This window comes from Zea mays, chromosome 3, assembly GCF_902167145.1.
Source record: "Zea mays cultivar B73 chromosome 3, Zm-B73-REFERENCE-NAM-5.0, whole genome shotgun sequence".
NCBI classification, from domain to species: Eukaryota; Viridiplantae; Streptophyta; class Magnoliopsida; order Poales; family Poaceae; genus Zea; species Zea mays.
The window spans coordinates 16,619,293-16,636,867 of record NC_050098.1 but is presented as its reverse complement, the minus strand read 5'-3'; the positions used below and the strand labels follow the sequence as shown (position 1 = coordinate 16,636,867).

The 17,575-nt window shown below is 48.2% G+C and overlaps 2 protein-coding genes and 1 pseudogene across 2 annotated transcripts; 1 reads left to right on the top strand and 2 right to left on the bottom strand.

Moving 5' to 3' along the window:
• The first annotated feature begins 2,955 nt into the window (after window positions 1-2,955).
• LOC103651794 (universal stress protein PHOS34-like) lies at window positions 2,956-4,054 on the top strand (annotated as a pseudogene).
• A 1,184-nt stretch (window positions 4,055-5,238) lies between these two features.
• On the bottom strand, window positions 5,239-6,108 carry LOC103649764 (uncharacterized). The gene has a single exon (NM_001152139.2). It carries the CDS (start codon window positions 5,795-5,797, stop codon window positions 5,399-5,401), a length of 399 nt encoding a protein of 132 aa, NP_001145611.2. The 5' UTR covers window positions 5,798-6,108; the 3' UTR covers window positions 5,239-5,398.
• An 8,966-nt stretch (window positions 6,109-15,074) lies between these two features.
• LOC103649763 (uncharacterized) lies at window positions 15,075-16,449 on the bottom strand. The gene is made up of 2 exons (XM_020550124.1): window positions 15,753-16,449; window positions 15,075-15,241 (listed from the first exon to the last, which is right to left on the bottom strand). Exons 1-2 carry the CDS (start codon window positions 16,443-16,445, stop codon window positions 15,149-15,151), a joined length of 786 nt encoding a protein of 261 aa, XP_020405713.1. The 5' UTR covers window positions 16,446-16,449; the 3' UTR covers window positions 15,075-15,148.
• Window positions 16,450-17,575: the final 1,126 nt, after the last annotated feature.

Below are 17,575 nucleotides of genomic sequence, written 5' to 3'. Positions count from 1 at the left end.
TATTGCGCCCTCACTGTTCAAGAAGGCAAAGAGGAAGAACATCACGGTCGCCAAAGCGCTCACTAACAACACTTGGATTCGATTATGCTCCCCATTCACGGGTGAGGGGAGTTTAGTGAGTTCGCCTCCCTTTGGCAGGCCATTGGTAGCATGCAAGAGCTCAACGGGACAGAGGACAACATTTCTTGGAGATGGACGACAGATGGGCAGTACAGTGCTAGCAGTGCATACAAAATACAATTCGCATCCAATTTCAGCAGAATGAATCTCTGCCCCATTTGGAAGGCTAAAGTGGAACCGAAGTGCCGTTTTTTTGCTTGGACGCTACTTCATAAGAGAATACTGACTGCTGATAACCTTCAAAAAAGAGGCTGGCCTTGTAACCCAATCTGTTGTCTCTGCAACTCAGCCTCGGAAACAATTCTGCACTTATGCAAGGATTGCCCCTTTAGTAGAGAGGTGTGGAACAAAGTTTTGTCTCGGGCCAACCTTCCTTTCCTGACTGGGCTCCCTAGTGGCACTTCCTTGTACGATTGGTGGACGGACCTGCGTAGTCTTTGCAGCAGACAGATAAGAAGGGACTTCGACGGTCTGCTAATTCAATTCTGGTGGAATCTATGACTGGAAAGAAATTTCAGAATCTTTCAAGGTCAGCATAGGGGTGTAGACCAAGTTACCATGGCTATCATGGGCAATGCTAGTAGCTGAGGCCTTGTTAGGTTTTTTTCTAGTGGCTATTTTGTTTTTGCCCTGTTTTTTCCTTTTTTGATTTCTTTCTTGTTCTCTTGATTTTCCTTGTTTCTTCTTCACTTCAGTTGCTTCGAGTCTGTTGTTCCCCTTTGTTTACTTCCTCATCTAATATAGATCGGAGCGGCAAGCCTTTTTGCCCCTTCCTTTCAAAAAAAATTCCAAAACAGTATATGTATGTATGTACACGAGTGTTTCTTGCGATGCAATGCAATGCATGTTTGGTGGACGTTTTTAGCTAACCTATGGAACAATTGGGTTTAATGAGGTGGGCCGCCGGCCTTGCCATGTGAGGAAAGAGGATCTGCCCCACCGACCCTTCCTATCCATGCGAGCCCTTTCTCTGAACAGAGATACCTAGATCTTAATAAAATCAATAAAATATTCATACATGATTTAACTTGGTAATAATATGAATATACTTTCAATACAATGGAGCATGAATATTTTTGTTAATTTTATTAAGATCTGGATATCTCTGTTTAGGGAGGAGCTCGAATGGATAGGAAGGGCCGATGGGCCAGATCCTCTTTCCTCAGATGGCAAGGCCGGCGGCCCACCACGCTCGATTGACAAAGGCAAACAAAGGCTGATGGGCCCTGCCAACGAAAATCAATTACTACCGTGTCTATAAATGTGGTGCCATTTAATCGCCGTTCATTTGGACACGGCACCATTTCCCATTTACGCTCACTAATCAATTCGCCACTTTAAATTAAATTTACCGTCTGTGCAGTACGGTTTGTGGTGGTGGTCATAAAAATATGAGCTATAATTCTCTGCGCAGCTCATAACAGGAGTGGATCGATGTTGCGCGAGAATCTGTCAATAAATATTAAGGCCTGTTTGGATCACATGAATTGAAACCAATATCTAGAAAGTGTTTTCTATTTTATTACTAGATTACTTTCGAATTCCTCTCGATTCCTGGGAGCCAAACAGGGCCTTAGGTTAAAGCTAGTTTAGTTCCAACATGAACTATCGACTATACGATTAACTCTATGGTTAGTCACTATCTGCTACAATGCTCAAGTCCATAATCTTTTATCAACAGTCTGCAATCATCTCAATACCACGCCAGCTTTTTTTACATGCTCTTAGCTTTTTTTTTACATGATCATTTTGATATGGTACGGACACGACACGACACGATAGTAACGATGTCCGAGCCGGCACGAGACCTGCCATGGGCCATGTTTAGGTTCGGATACAAGTCCATCGGGCGGCATAGGTCGGCCCATCAAACCAAGCACGACCCAACATGCCCCGTTTGTGGCTCAATCTTATTTGTCCTAATTTAGCCCACAATATATACAAATATGACTAACTTGGTCCCCGTTTTAAAACTAATTTTGAGTTTTGTTACTAAAAAATAAGAAAAATGAGCAACAAAAATAGAAAAAAGTTATTTTCTAGCTCTGTTACAAGGCATGTCTTAGGTCGCACGACACGGCACGTTTAAAACTAGTAGAGCCGTGTTTAGGTTCAGAGTTTGGTTCACATATGGACACGACACGGCTCACTATTTATCTGTACCCTGCCTGAATCTGATTAAATCGACACACGGCCCGTGGACACGTATAGTCGTCAGGAACTCGTGAAAGGAAAAGCTATAACTGGCGTACTGGGCTAAAGGCCGAAGCGGTCTTAGTTTCATTTGGCCCGGGAAAGCCTCGGGACCACCAAGACCCAGCCCATGAGAGAGAGAGGTGCGGATAGGAAGCCAACGTTTTGGATCCGTGACATGGTGGCCTTCCCGTAGCCAGGCGACTTCAGAGATAAAGAAAACGCTAACACGTCACTTCATTTACGGCCCTGGCTGCCACGCACTCTTGCGCACACCGTCACCTGACATGCGACCACTGCACTCGGTCCGTGCCACATACTCGTTCAAACTGGCTAGCGCACGCCTGCAGCGGTTTTCCGAGCTTGTCCTGCCTCCCCGTACCAGTGTTCTTTCTTCTTCCAGTGGGCTGGTCGACATCCTTCCCTATCCGGCAGGCAATACCAGCAGCGCGGAAGGCTGGTTTGCTGCGCAAAAACCCACCACGAAAACCGTACCCGCTGCGAGGCCATCCCGCGCCAGGCCAAGTGATCCGCAACTCCGGTTTCGTTACGCGCGCTTGCTGCTCCCTCTCACCCTGTCGCTCTCGCCTCTCAGGCTCTCACTCACAGACTCACTCACCTCTCTAGACTCTAGTAGTATAAACTACCGGCGCAGCTTGCCCTGCTAGCTCACCTCGTGCTACCTGCACTGCTCGATCCAAACCGTCCAGTCCAACAATCCAATCCAAGCAGAGTTTCAGTCGATTATCATCACAGATTCCACAGGCACAGGCGGAGGTGGGTTCGGGTCTGGCTACGGGGGAGAAGCAGAGGACGGTGGTGGTGGTCGCTGTGGACGACAGCGACCACAGCTACCACGCGCTGGAGTGGACGGTGCGGCACGTGGCGGCGCCCGGCGGCGTGGCGGGCGGGGGGGGCCGACCTCGTCATCGTCCACGCCAAGCCCTCGCCGTCCTCCATCGTCAGCTTCGGCGGCCCCGGTACGTCCTTCGCCCGCCGTCAGCTTCCTCCTCGCCTCCCCTCTCGGTCACAATCACCTCACCCTTTCTCCGTTCTACATACGTATGCTCTGCTCGATCGACCGACTGAGCAGGAGCCGGCGAGGCGATCAGGCACGTGGACGCCGGCCTGCGCAAGACGGCGGAGGCCGTCGTCGCCAGGGCGCGCCGCGTCTGCGCCGCCGCCAGCTCGGCGCGCGCCCTGGTCGAGGTGGTGGAAGGCGAGCCCAGGACCGTGCTGTGCAGCGCGGCGGAGAAGCACCGCGCCGACCTGCTCGTGCTGGGCAGCCACGGCTACGGCGCCGTCAAGAGGGCGCTGCTCGGGAGCGTCAGCGACTACTGCGCGCACCACGCGCACTGCTCCGTCATGATAGTCAAGCAGCCAACAAAATCCAAATGAAAACAAAAAAGAAAAAAAAATTGACAGCCTGCTGATGATGATGAAGGTGGTGATCGAGCGGCCGCAGCGCAAATCCATGTTACCCCGTTAGCGATTACAGGCAGCAGCCAGCCCACAGGCCCAGTGATAGCGCGCTGTGTATAAATATGTGCAGCGTGTGGAGTGTGTCCTGTGTATGTGTTCTGTGTTGTTTAATTTTGTTGCGAGTAACTGCATGTAAAATAAAGGAGATAGGGAAATAGTAAATTAGCTTCCAGCGTGAGGAGGAGGTTTGACTAGCCACATATCCATCTAACAGAATTAGATTAAAAAAAGTGAAATGATTTCACCGTAAAAAATATTAGTGCACTCCTCCTTGATCAACCCATCCGGTGGCACGAGCAAGATTTGTCGAGCAAGCAAGCTCACTACAAGCGCAGTATCAGGCGTAGTGCAATGAGGATTTTGCACCGAACTGGACAAAGTAAAGCTCATTGTTGGATCCAGAAAAGTCAAATACACGTTGTCTCGCAATCGCAACCCACGGGCTCGGCCAGGCCCAGGCCCAGGCCCTTCGTGTCTTTGAAGTTACCATGAAGTGCTGGCCAAGAAACTGCCTGAATTATGCACGGTGGATCTGCATACCGCCTCCTATGTAGCGCTTATTATAGAGCAACAGTTTTTTTTTTTAAAAAAAGGAACAAATCGAATATGGCCACCGGTCGCCGACGGAGCCACCAATATACATGTCCAATGGGCCGTGCCGGGCCGGCCCGGCCCGGGCACGGCTTGGCCCGGCACGATAGACTGCAGTCCAAGCCCGGCACGGTTTGGTATCGTGCCGGGCCGGGCCGGCCCGCGGGCTGGCTAATGTGGCCCAGGCCCGGCACGGTTATTCTTACACGGGCCGTGCCGGGCCGGAGGCACGGCGGGCCTGTCGTGCCGGGTCGGGCCCGGTCCCATAAACACAAAAAAACACTCCAAAATTCAGAATTTAAAGGTAATATTCAAATTTATTTTAGATTTAATTAATTATATTTATAATTTAGATACATATTTAGACAAAGAATTTCAGATACACATATCACAAGTCAGAATGCTCTCATATAATAACATATCATAAGTATTATAGCTAAAAATAGACTGACCGTTACAAAATCAGTCCCTCAAACGGGCCGTTACCGTGCCTACCAATTAACCGTGTCGGGCCCGTGCCTGCACCGCGGGCCCGACAGCCAGCCCAAGCCCGGCACGGCTATTGGACCGGGCCAGCCCGGGCACGCCTCTAGTCGGGCCGGGCCGTGTTCGTGCCGGGCCACGACCGTGCCGGGTCACGGGCCCACTGCCGGGCCGGCCCGTTTGGACATGTATAGCCACCAACCGCAGAAGCTTCGCGTTTCCAAACGGGAGCAGAGCATCCAGCTCAGATTTTAAAATCGCATCGAGGCAGCCGTTTGCAGAATGTAACATATGGGTCGGTCTATGGAGACAACGGAGAGCACAAATTAAGTAAGCTCTGGTGTTCTTCCAGGGGTTCGAAGCCAGTTTCACAAACATGCGAGTGTCTTGTTCAGCGGTGTTGGCATTAATTAACAAAATTAAATAGAAAATCTTGCCTAAACTACTGAAACATTCCAGCAAGGAAGGTAGGTAGGTAGCGCAGGAGGTAGCACAGCACAGCACAGAAGCCAAGCCAGGCAGCCGCTGTCTACTCGTCGTCGCCGCCGCCGCCGCCGAATAGCGCCGACCTGTAGTAGAGGAGGGCGGCGATGAGCGCGAGCGCGAGCGCGACCCCGACGGGCGAGCCGCCGACGCGGTGCACGGAGTCCGGGGAGCCGCCGAGGGAGAGGGCGCCGGCGAGCGCGGCGGCGCCGCGGTCGGAGGAGAGGACGCGGATGACGAGGACGAGGCCGACGGGGAGCAGGAGCAGGCCCGTGGGGCCGAGCAGGTCCGCCACGGCGGACGTGACCGCCTCGCCGCCGTCGCCCAGGAACAGCGGGCCCGCCACCACCAGCCCCACCACCACCGCCATGATCAGGCCGTGCGGCGCGCCGCCGCCGGGGCCGTGCTGCTGCTGGTACCGGTACTCGTCATCGCCCCGCATCATCGTCGGGGCGGAGGAGGCGGGGGGCGGAGATCGCGAGGTGGGTCGATCGTTGGTGGGTGTGGAGGGCGGAGGTTGGGAGTGGGAGGGTAGTGAAGTCAGGAGGAGGTACTGAGTAGCTAGGTGCGTGGTGGCCTGGTGGGATGAGGGAGTTGGAAGGAATTGAGTGTGTCGACGACGACGACGACGACGACGACGAGGGAAGGAGAAGATGGCGTCTGGTGTGGGGGCGGGTCGCGATCACATGAGGTGAGCGCTGCTTTGGACCTTTTCGATCGCCATCCCACTTGTGCCTTGGACAAGGCTCATCAGGGTTGACCAGCCGTCTCCGTGTGGCTGTTCTGGGACGGGCACTGGCTAATAGCCATGGTGATGATTCGGGACGGGGTGTGCTCGTCGAGAGCCGCCGCCCGCGGCTGCCGTGTCCGGGTGGGAGCTAGCAGCGTTCTTTCGCGGAAACAGCGGGCCACGCGCTTGGTGGTGGGCGACAAGAGCCGAGAAGCCAAAGCCATAGACCGGCGGCGACGACCTTACCGAGACACGGATTTCTCACCCGACGGCGGCGATCGACCTCCAAAGCCCAGAAGCCAATATCAACACTAAAGTTGGCGTGGCCTTATAGGTAGCCATGCAGCCTGCTAGCACGATCCAAACCCGACCTGGCCCAGAGGCTATTGTGCTTGCCTAGGCCCACGGGTGGGCACGGCCCGACACGACTGTTAGGCGGCAGCCCAACACTGGCCTAGCCACATAGCCCCTCCCCTCCCCCCCCCCCCCCCCCCCCGCCTCACCCGCGTGGTCGTGACCCGTGCGGCTATGCCTCCTCTGACTCCGACGCCCTAACACTAAATCGACACCTCTGCCTTGACGTCTCCATGCCTCTGACTGATTGCCTCTCCGGCGAGGCAACGAGCCGCCCTCAGAGCTCTACCCGCGCCTTCGGGATCCGGCCTCTCCCTAACTACCTCTCCGCTCTCTGGCTTCTCCGCCGACTACGGTGACCTTGAACTCGAAACGCCTGTCGTCGACGACATCGCCTCCCTCTTTGCCTCTCCCTTTTCCATCTCTCTATCTCCCTCTTCTCCACCGATGAATCGGTGATTATGTGAGTTTGTTGTCGTGTGTCCCTCCTCCGCCGATTACCGTTCTTGCTAATTGAGTGTCGTCTTCTCTGATGGTTCTTGCTTCTTGTTCTTGGTGTGCTCGTTGCCTTCTCCGACACCAGGTTTGCGCAGGTAAAATCTTAGCCCTCTCCCTAACCCTAAGTCTCTCATTCTTGTAGTTTAAAGTTGTTTTCCTTTGTTTTGTTTGCTTAGGTCGGTAGCCGATGCATTGTCTTCTAGCTATGGCCTAGGACGTGTTAGGTGACCACCCGCACCGTCGAGGAACGGGTCCGACGAGGACGCCATGGCTGAAGATGACGACGTTCTTCTTCCTGGCCTGGCACATGAGGGCGAGAACGACGACCTCAGAGATGATGTTGTTGCCTTGTTCGGTATTGATCTTGGCGATGCTCCTGTGCCCCTGTTGATCTTGACGACAGCGGTGGAGAAGGGGCCACTGGTAACTCCAACTCAAACTCCTTTGCTCCATCAATGGCTTTTTTTGGGAATAGAAAGATTTTATTAATTTCAAACACATCGCATCAAGTTAATACAAGTTTTTGAAAATTCTTATGGCCTCTTCTCATCAAAAAACATAGCCTAAAATTAAGGACCACAAACACTCTAGTGGCAATCAATCAGATGAGTAGGTCGTCACCCATAGGTCTGGGAATAAAAGTCCTTGACCACCTGCACCAACAATCACATAGCTTCCACAACCATATCTTGCTGCTTCGCCTTATGTAGCAACGCCTATGTACGGAGTCAATGGGAAATGGCATAAATCACCTGCAAAGGAGAGTAAATTGATTTTTTTTCTCAAAAACAATATCATTTCTACTTAGCCAAAGAGCCCAACAAGTGCTTGCCGCCCCTAGCAAAATGATGTTCCTAAGGTTGTGCTCAAACCCCTCTAGCTAGCTTCCAAACATATTAGAAACACTAGAAGATGTAGGTATCCCAAAGGCTAAAAAAATTACACCCCAGACCCTATGAGCGAATCGACATTCAAAGAAAAAGTGCTTAATTGTCTTTGGCTTATGACAAAAGCAACAAGATTGTTTCCATGCCAATTGTGTTTGACAATATTATCCTTAGTTAGGATTACTCCCAATGGCTGATACAGGTAATCTTGGTAAGCGCAAATCACCTGTGTGGGCTGATTTTGATGAAGTGTTTGAGGAGGTTAATGGTGTTAAGATTTGCACTAAGGCAGTGTGTAAGATGTGCAAATCTACCTTATCTGCTAGATCTGCTGCTAGCACTGGTCACTTAAAAAGGCACCAAAAATCATGTAGGCTTAAAATTGTCCAACGTGCTAGGGTTCAATCTAGGCTTTCTTACAATCCTGATGGCTCTGTTTGATGTTGCTATATTTGAATTATATCGTTTGATTGCTAAACTTGATTTGCCTTTAGAAATTGGTGAGACAGATGCTTGGAAAGAATATATTGTAAGAGTCCATAATCCTAGGTGCTTCTTCTGTTGCTTTGACATCAGACATTTAGTCTGGTAATGCTAAGGAAGATTATATCTTTGTTGTTGCTTATTATATTTGGTGCTGACTGGGAGTGTCGGTGTTTCGGACTCAGGGGGGCCCTTAACCGACTAGTGAATTTTATGTTGCGTGTCCCTGCCTAGATGGATTGATGCAAGATGAAACACAAGGTTTATCCTGGTTCGAGCTAAGAAGGCCCTACTTCCAGCAGAGGGAGGATGAGGCTTATATTATCTTGCACCGGGGTGCTTGTAGTAGGGGATACAAGCTTTGCGAGAAAGGGAACGGGTCCCAGATCTCTTGAGAGGTCTAGTGTTGTGGAGAGAAGGTTTGCCCTGAAGTGTTTTTTGTTGATGTTGGGTGAGCCGTCTGGGTGAGCTTTCAAAGCTTGCCTTGGGAAGGCCCTAGGTATCTCCTTTTACAGGTACAGGGAGGTGACCCAGCTGTACATATGGGGGTGTAGCTATGCACTAATGTGGACGGCGGAGAAGTGTTTGAGCCCTGTAGAAGCATGGCCGGCGGCGCGGCCCCAGGTCCTGACCCCTGTAGCGGCGCGGCTGGCTCCACCGAGTTGAAGCCGAGCTCTGTCGCGCCTGTAAGGAAAATGGACCCCGGGCCATTTGGCTAATTAAGTTTTGGTGTTTGATGATTAACACAACCTGTGGACTAACGCATTTGCTAGTGTTTATGATTGTAGTTCACAGGATGCAAGAATTACTTGGACTAAGGAATTGAGGAAAGCAACACCTCAAAAGAAGACATTAAGAAGATCCAAGAAAAGTCCAAGTGTGTTGCTGCGGACTGTCTGTGCGAAGGTGCACCAGACTGTCCGGTGGCACACCGGACTGTCCGGTGCCCACACGCCGGACTGTCCGGTGCACCAGGGAACTCCAGCTCCAACGGCTAGTTCCAGGTGGCACTCGGAGAAAAGACCACCGGACTGTCCGGTGGCACACCGGACTGTCCGGTGTGAAAAGCCTGTGCGCGCCAACGGTCGACTGCTCTGTCAGAGCAACGGATAGGCGCACCGGACATGCTACAGTGCAGTGTCCGGTGGTGCACCGGACTGTCCGGTGCACCCGACGACAGAAAGCTGCTGCTTTCTGTCCAACGGCTAGTTTGGGGTGTGGAGGCTATAAATACCACCCAACCGGCCATTCTCATGTGTGGGAGCCCAAGCAACATACCAAGGCATATAGTGCACATTTCTAAGAGCTCAAACACCCAAGTGCTTAATAGAATCACTCGGTGATTAGCGTAGGTGCTTTGCGAAGTGCTTAGGTTAGTTAGACCGCTTTAGCGCTTGCTCTAGGTGAACCCTAGTTAGTTGAGTGAGTTTTGTAAAACCACACAACCCCTCGGCTCTTGCGTGAGTCATTGTAATTGTACCGAGTGGGGCGAGAGTCTTGCGAGACCGTGACAACCGCGTTTGTGTCACGGCCGCCACCGTGTACCGGAGGGAACGAGGCCCGCGGCGTTTTGGCCGGAAGCTCGATAGTGGAGACGGCGGGGAGCGTCCGAGAGGAGCCGGAAGCGGAGCACCACTTGCGCGTGGAGAAGGCCCGTGGCCCTCTACGGAGTTACTCGACCGTGGTGCTTGGCCCTCGCGTGGGCTTCCCTTTGCGTAGGGGCACCAACGAGGATTAGTCGGAACCTTGCGTGGTTCCGGATACCTCGGTAAAAATACCGGCGTCTTCCACGAGAGTTTGCTTCTCTACTTAGCTCTTTACATTCCGCATTTATATTAAGCATTTAAGTTTCAATCTTATTGTCATACTTATTTAGTGTAGATTGAAACTTAGCCTTTGCGGTAGAGATATCAACACTTAGACAAAACCGAGTTTGCACATTCTAGTTTTGATTATTTGCATAGGTTTTGCTCTAGGGATTTAATTGTGGCCTAGTTTAGTAAAAGTTTTAGAAGTCCTAATTCACCCCCCCTCTTAGGCGTCACCCGTTTCCTACAAGTGGTATCAGAGCCCGGTTTGGCTCATTTGAAACGCGTTAGCTTCACCGCTAAAAGAGCCGACGCTTTTTAGAGGAAGGGATGGATACCCATAGGCCACCACACTTCGACGGCACTAACTTCCCATATTATAGTGCTAGAATGGCTTGTTACCTAGAGGCTGTTGATCTAGGTGTTTGGAGAGTCACTCGTGACGGGATGAAACCCCTCAAAAATCCCGAGAAACCCACCACGAGTGAGGAAAAAGAAATCCATTTAAATGCTAGAGCCAAAAATTGCTTGTATGAATCTCTTAGCATGGATATTTTTAATCAAGTATTTACCTTGAAAACTGCTAATGAGATTTGGCTAAAATTGCATGAGCTCCATGACGGCACATCCAATGTCCGTGAGCAAAAACATTGCCTAGTCTTAAATGAGTATAATTCTTTTGCTATGAAAGATGATGAGCTTGTTAGAGACATGTATTCTCGTTTGAATCTAATAATCAATGAGCTCAACTCTATTGGCATTAATAAGCTAGGCGATGCGGACATTGTGAGGAAGATTATCTCCCTGCTACCACAACAAAGATATGGGAGCATCATCACCATCCTTCACAACATGGAGGACTTGAGCAACATGACCCCGACCATTGTGATTGGGAAAATCGCGGCCTTCGAGATGTCGCGAAAAATGAGTCGGGGAGAGGAGCCAACTTCCTCAAGACCATATGCTTTTGCATGTGATGAAAGGAAGGGCAAAAAGAAGGCTCCCACTCCAAGTTCCTCAAGTGAAGAAGAGGAGGAAGAAGAAAGTGATGATGATGAAGATAATCAACCATGCACATCATCCTCTGAGGACGAAGAAACAATCCGACGCGTCGGAAAGGTAATGAGGATGATCCGCAAGATTAATCTAATGGGTGTGCCCCTGCAGGTCGAGGATCTTCTCTTTAACATTGACAGGAAAAAGCAAAGAAAGAGAGGATGCTTCGCATGTGGGGAGAAGGGCCACTTCAGGGACAGCTGTCCAACTTTGGCCGAACCCAAAAAGGAGAGGAGCAAAGGCAAGGCGCTAACAAGTGTTAGAACTTGGGATGATTCTTCAAGTGAAGATGAACCTCCAAGGACGCGCAGCCACCGATCCTCATCACGCTCATCACGGTCATCACACAAATGCCTTATGGCAATAGGTAACAAAAGCATTCCATCCTCTAGTGATGAAAGTAGTAGCGATGATGAAGGTGAGGGAAAGCCCTCTGTAGATGAGCTTGCGGAAGCCGTAGAATTTTTCCAGGATGTTTGCACTAAGCAAAAAGCTCAACTTAAAACTTTGAAAAATAAGTTGGTTAGCTCTCAAAATGATTACAAAGGTTTGCTAGAAAAATTTGAATCTTTTGCAAACTTAAATAGTGAGCTATCAACTAAAATTGAGCTATTAGAATCTAGTGCTCCATCCACTGCTACCGATGATAGCCTTATTAAAAAGAATGAAAAACTGAAAGCTAAGTTAGCTAGCTCCCAAGAAGCTATTGAAAATTTGCTAGAGAAAATGGAAATTCTCAGCATTCACAATAGTGAGCTAACTACTAAGCTAGAAAACATTGGTATCACCCCAGCAGCATCTTTAGTTGAAATACCTGAAATAATTAAGAAAGATGCTTCTACTTCCTGCTTTGATTTAATTGATGATTCTAACCCCTGCAACCAAGTCGTTGTTGAGAATATTGTTGTAGAGACATGTTCGGATGAGGTTGCAAAGGAAAATGAACAATTAAAGCAAGAAGTGGCTCGCCTTGGCAAGGCTTTGTATGACAAGAAAGGCAAAGCCAAACAAATCCAACCTCCACAGGATAACACCACTGCGGGAGTGAACAAGCCTATGGAGGGAGAAACTGTGATTTGTAGGCTATGCCACAAGGAAGGCCACAAGTCTTTCCAATGCAAGGCGATGACCGGGGATAAACAAAGGCAAAAGCTCAAGCAAAAGCCATCAAGCAAAATCTCCAACACCTACATCAAAAAGGTGGATAAAAAGACTACTACACCATACTTAATCAAAAAGAAGAAGAATGGAAAGGTGATAGCAATCAAGGCCAACAAGCAAGCCAACAAAGCAAAGGGGGCCAAACGCATCTGGGTGCCAAAGGAAATAATTTCAACCATGAAGAGCACCAAGAAGGTTTGGATTCCGAAAGGGAAGTGAGTGGACCGAAGGTCTTTGGGAAATTTGGAGACTTGGCAAAATTGGGATGTATATCATGGGATACATCATATTGGATCAAGTTTATTGCCAAGTGGGTTAGTGAAAACTTTGGACCCAAATTTCCCACCCATAACTAAGGTAACTAGTTTTATTGTATTCCTCGTTTTTGGATATGCGTATCTATTTATCTTTTATATAGTTTACCTTTCTTGCCTAGTATTACATTTGTTATGTACTTTTGTTTAAAATCATGCATACTAGGTAAATCATATGGTAGGATTGCTTGCTTTTAATTCATATACCTAAGCAAACCTACATGGCTTAAAATGTTTATTTAAGCACGGCACATAGCTTTTATATCTCTCTGTAGTAAATGATGCAATAATTGAAAATTTTGATTTCTACAAGTTGTATCATTTAACTTATATGTGCCAATGTTAGGATTGTAGATAATTTGCCCCTCTTGATATCAAATCAAAGTGCATGTCTCCTACAAGTATTCAAAACTTGTATGCACACCTTTAGGGGGAGATTACTCTATAATCTAACACTTTGAGACTAACACCTTTTCAAGTCTATTTTATGTGATAGTCCCATTGTAAGGAATATGAGGTCCCCGGAGAAAGACAACAATCTTCCACTGCAAAATCTCCAAGAACTCTCATGTCTCTCAAGCTCGCCATTGACTTTTAATTGGTATCTTTTGAGACTACATTAGTATCATTTACATGTCTTCTCCATTATTTGATTAGACTATATTTCATATCATATGCTTCCATGTTGCAAAAATGCATAAGTAGTTAACTCATATTCTGTTACCTATGCATAAGGGAAGTTAGTCTTTTCAAATCATGTCTTGCACCTCTAATTTTCACATGCTTTTTCCTAAGTAGAGGATCTCTGTCAGGGGGAGTATTTCTTCATCTCTAAAAAGGGGGAGAAACTTCTTTCTAAAGAGAACACTCATTTAGGGGGAGTTTCTTTCAACTGGTATCATTCATATGGTTTATTTTAATATCCTTCCACTACAGGAAACTGGTTAAAGAACGTGGGTGAAAAACCGTCGAACTTAATGTAATAAGCCGTCGAACTTACCGTAAGAACGTGGGTTTACCGACGAATATAGCCGACGGCGATTTTTGGACGAACTTAGAGAAGTAAGTTCGACGGCCCCGTCGAACTTAACATTAAGAACGTGGGTACCGTCGAACTTAACATTAAGAACGTGGGTACCGTCGAACTTAACATTAAGAACGTGCGTTTTTAAGTTCGACGGGGGCCGTCGAATTTATTCACATAAGTTCGACGGCACCCATGTTCTTAAGGTTAAGTTCGACGGGGACACGTGGCCGTCGAACTTATGTGTGCTGCGTGCAGCTGCGAGGACTACACAATAAGTTCGACGGTACCCACGTTCTTAACCTTAAGAACGTGGGTACCCACGTTCTAAACCCTGCGTGCGTCTGCAAGGACTGCACAATAAGTTCGACGGTACCCACGTTCTTAAGCTTAAGAACGTGGGTACCCACGTTCTTAACCCTTTTCCAGAAAAAATAAAAAATACAAAAATAAAAAATTAGACACACATAATATCACATGCAACACAATATATCACATACAATACAGATTTCAAACACATTGATATATGTTCATATCACAAATTCACACAAGTCCAAATATATAAGTTCACAAATTCACATATGTCTAAATAAATAAGTTCACATATTCACACAAGTTCACATCCATAGTTCACATTTTTAGTTCACAAGTTCAAACACACAAGTTCAAACATTAGCTCCATCGCTCTCGATCAGGACATCAGATTGTTGTTCGTAGCTCCACCACTAGAATTGAGACATCTGTCCGCAAAGTCAATGTGAGGGGAAGGAGTCACTTGATGAGAGCCGGAATCCTACAAAATAAACCAAAATTCTCATAAATACACAACTGACATTAAATCACATGTACACAAAGATATAGGAAAGCATGATAAACACAAAATGTGGCTTCCATATTTGTGCATGAACATGAACATGAGAGTGGAAACAGACTTCATTTCAAGACGCAACACCGTGTTATTTAAAATGATGCATCGTGCAAAGGATCCGCGATGTTAACTGTCCAAGAAACTATTTGGAAATTCAGACTTAGACGTTATTCCAAATCTAAAAATTCAGAATTCAGCCACCTAACAGCCCAAAGCATGTCACAATAAAACAGCTCTCACAACACTAAATTCCAGATTCACTAAAGCATGTTCAGGTTAGTTTACCTGACAGAATTCAGAATTTAGTGTTGAACTGAGCACCAAACTAACCAGACAGAGAGTTACTCTACCATAGCGCTACACCACAATTAACCACTCCCCTCCAGCACCTCAACAACACAAGGAACAATTTTCAGCCCAAAATTTCCGAATCCGTTATTGCCCCCCAACTGAAGCTAGGAGTCGAAGCTACAAGGGTTATAACACCAGATCTCGGGAAACGACCGGGGATTGAAGAGGAATCGCGTGTTAGTGTTTACCTTGCGGAGAGGCTCCTTGCTTGCTCCGTCCATGAACCGTAACAATTCATCACCCCGGGCTCTCTTCACGATGCCTAGTTCCCTTGTTCCCCTTCTCGTGCTTTGGGATTCTCGGGGCCGTTTCGATTCCTGGTTCCCTTCATTTTGATGCCTGGTTCCCTTGTTCGCTTTGAATGGTCATTATAAATTTTAGCATTGAAGGTGACAGCAGAGAGAAAATGAAACTAAAAGTGCTGACATATATCTTAAGCAGTTCAATATGATAAACACAAGACAATTAAATAGCACTTAGCAGCAACCCCTACCAATTGAAAATTCCATATACATGACAAGAGCGGTACCAAGCTTCATTACTCCAAATTTACTTTTTAGCAAAAGCAACAGTAATCAAAAGAGATATCAAACTCAAAATAATAGTACTATCAGATTAACATAGATTAAGACAACATTAAACAAACTCCTTCATAAGTATGTAGCAAGTATGAACATTGACAATATTGTGCACCTCCAAGTGCAGAAAAAGGATTTCAGTCCACATTCTCATATCCGTCCCCATGCCAATGCAATACAGATCATTATTCCATAGAAATAATGAAGGATTTCAGTCCACAGTGGGCATACATAGCTAACCTAAAGATTACCACTGAAAATTTTGAAGGAAGAAGTCAGTTTCAGTACCAGTTGCCTAGAGATCCATGGATGGAGAGAGAGGTCGTCGCTGCATCTGAAGCTGCATCTGAACGTCGTCCCTGCTAGGGAATCGGAATTGGCTCCGGAGCGAGCTGACATCGGTGGCCAGATTGGACCTCCACATTGCAGATCGACTCTGCCGCCAGGAACGTGGTCTCCAACCCAGACCATCTGCCATTGGGAGAAATGTGTGCTGCTAGACACCATATCCCGGCCAAATCTCCTGTTGCCGCTTCCTGCCATGGCTCCATGAAGAAGAAGAGCGCGCGAGGGTGGAAAGCAAAACAGGAAACCACAGCGATGCGCGCGCGTGAGTGGATTGGGGAACCTTGGCTCGCACAAATTCTCGACGGCGCGCTGGAACTGGTACTCTCCCCCATACACCTCCGCGGCGGCGGAGCGAGATCCCGCGAGGCCCTGGATCGCCGCCTTGAGCTTGTACATCGGGCCCTTCCTGCGCTTCCGCGCGTCGGCCTCAGTCGGGTCGCCGTCGCCGTCGTCGGCCTCCTGCTTGAACGCGCGGCACCACAGCAGGGATGGCCGGTGAGTGGGCGAGGAGGAGGAGGAGGGGGACAGCCGATGATCCGGAGAGCGGTGGTGCAGCGGCGGCGCGGCCTGCTGGTGAGAGAGAGAAGCGCGTGGGTGAGAATGAGAGAGGTGAGAGAGAGCCGCGCGTGGCATTGGATTTAGGTTTTCATGATTAAGGTCGACGGTGTCCACGTGCCCGACGAACTTAACTTAAGAACGTGGGTACCCACGTTTCTAACTCGTTAAGTTCGACGGTTTTAGTCAGGGCTGACGAACTTAACTTAAGAACGTCGGTACCCACGTTCTTAACATAACTCATGAACTTAACTCAAGTAAGAACGTCGGTACCCACGTTCTTATTTTTACCCACGAACATTTATCAGTTTCTTGTAGTGTTCTAGTGATATCATTTGATACAATTTTTGTTGAGGGCAAGCTTTTATTTACTTCCTACATGCTTTTAATGTCTTCCTTTTCGGTGGTTGATGCCAAAGGGAGAGAAGTTTAGGGACCAAAGCAATGAAAACTATATCAAACACCAAACACCACCAATTTAAAATTTTATATCTACAAATGGTTTTTCTAGTGGTTTTGGTTATTTGGTCCAAAAGTAGGAAGTAAGTGAATTATGGAGTTAGGGGGAGGCTTAAGTCCATAATTTCACATTATGGGGATAATCATGCATCTTAGCAAGTAGATTGCATATTTTAATTCAAATACTTGTATAATTTGCTTGCTTTGGTTGTGTTGTCATCAAGCACCAAAAAGGGGGAGATTGTAAGGAAAATGGACCCCGGGCCATTTGGCTAATTAAGTTTTGGTGTTTGATGATTAACACAACCTGTGGACTAACGCATTTGCTAGTGTTTATGATTGTAGTTCACAGGATGCAAGAATTACTTGGACTAAGGAATTGAGGAAAGCAACACCTCAAAAGAAGACATTAAGAAGATCCAAGAAAAGTCCAAGTGTGCTGCTGCGGACTGTCTGTGCGAAGGTGCACCGGACTGTCCGGTGCACCAGGGAACTCCAGCTCCAACGGCTAGTTCCAGGTGGCACTCGGAGAAAAGACCACCGGACTGTCCGGTGGCACACCGGACTGTCCGGTGTGAAAAGCCTGTGCGCGCCAACGGTCGACTGCTCTGTCAGAGCAACGGATAGGCGCACCGGACATGCTACAGTGCAGTGTCCGGTGGTGCACCGGACTGTCCGGTGCACCCGACGACAGAAAGCTGCTGCTTTCTGTCCAACGGCTAGTTTGGGGTGTGGAGGCTATAAATACC

Excerpts from the sequence above, each read along its gene's own strand:
- LOC103649763 (XM_020550124.1), bottom strand. The coding sequence starts at position 16,445 with ATGCCACGCGCGGCTCTCTCTCACCTCTCTCATTCTCACCCACGCGCT. Across the intron at positions 15,242-15,752 it reads CATGGATCTCTAGGCAACTG|CGAACAAGGGAACCAGGCAT; the intron begins GTACTGAAACTG and ends GACCATTCAAAG.
- LOC103649764 (NM_001152139.2), bottom strand. The coding sequence starts at position 5,797 with ATGATGCGGGGCGATGACGAGTACCGGTACCAGCAGCAGCACGGCCCC.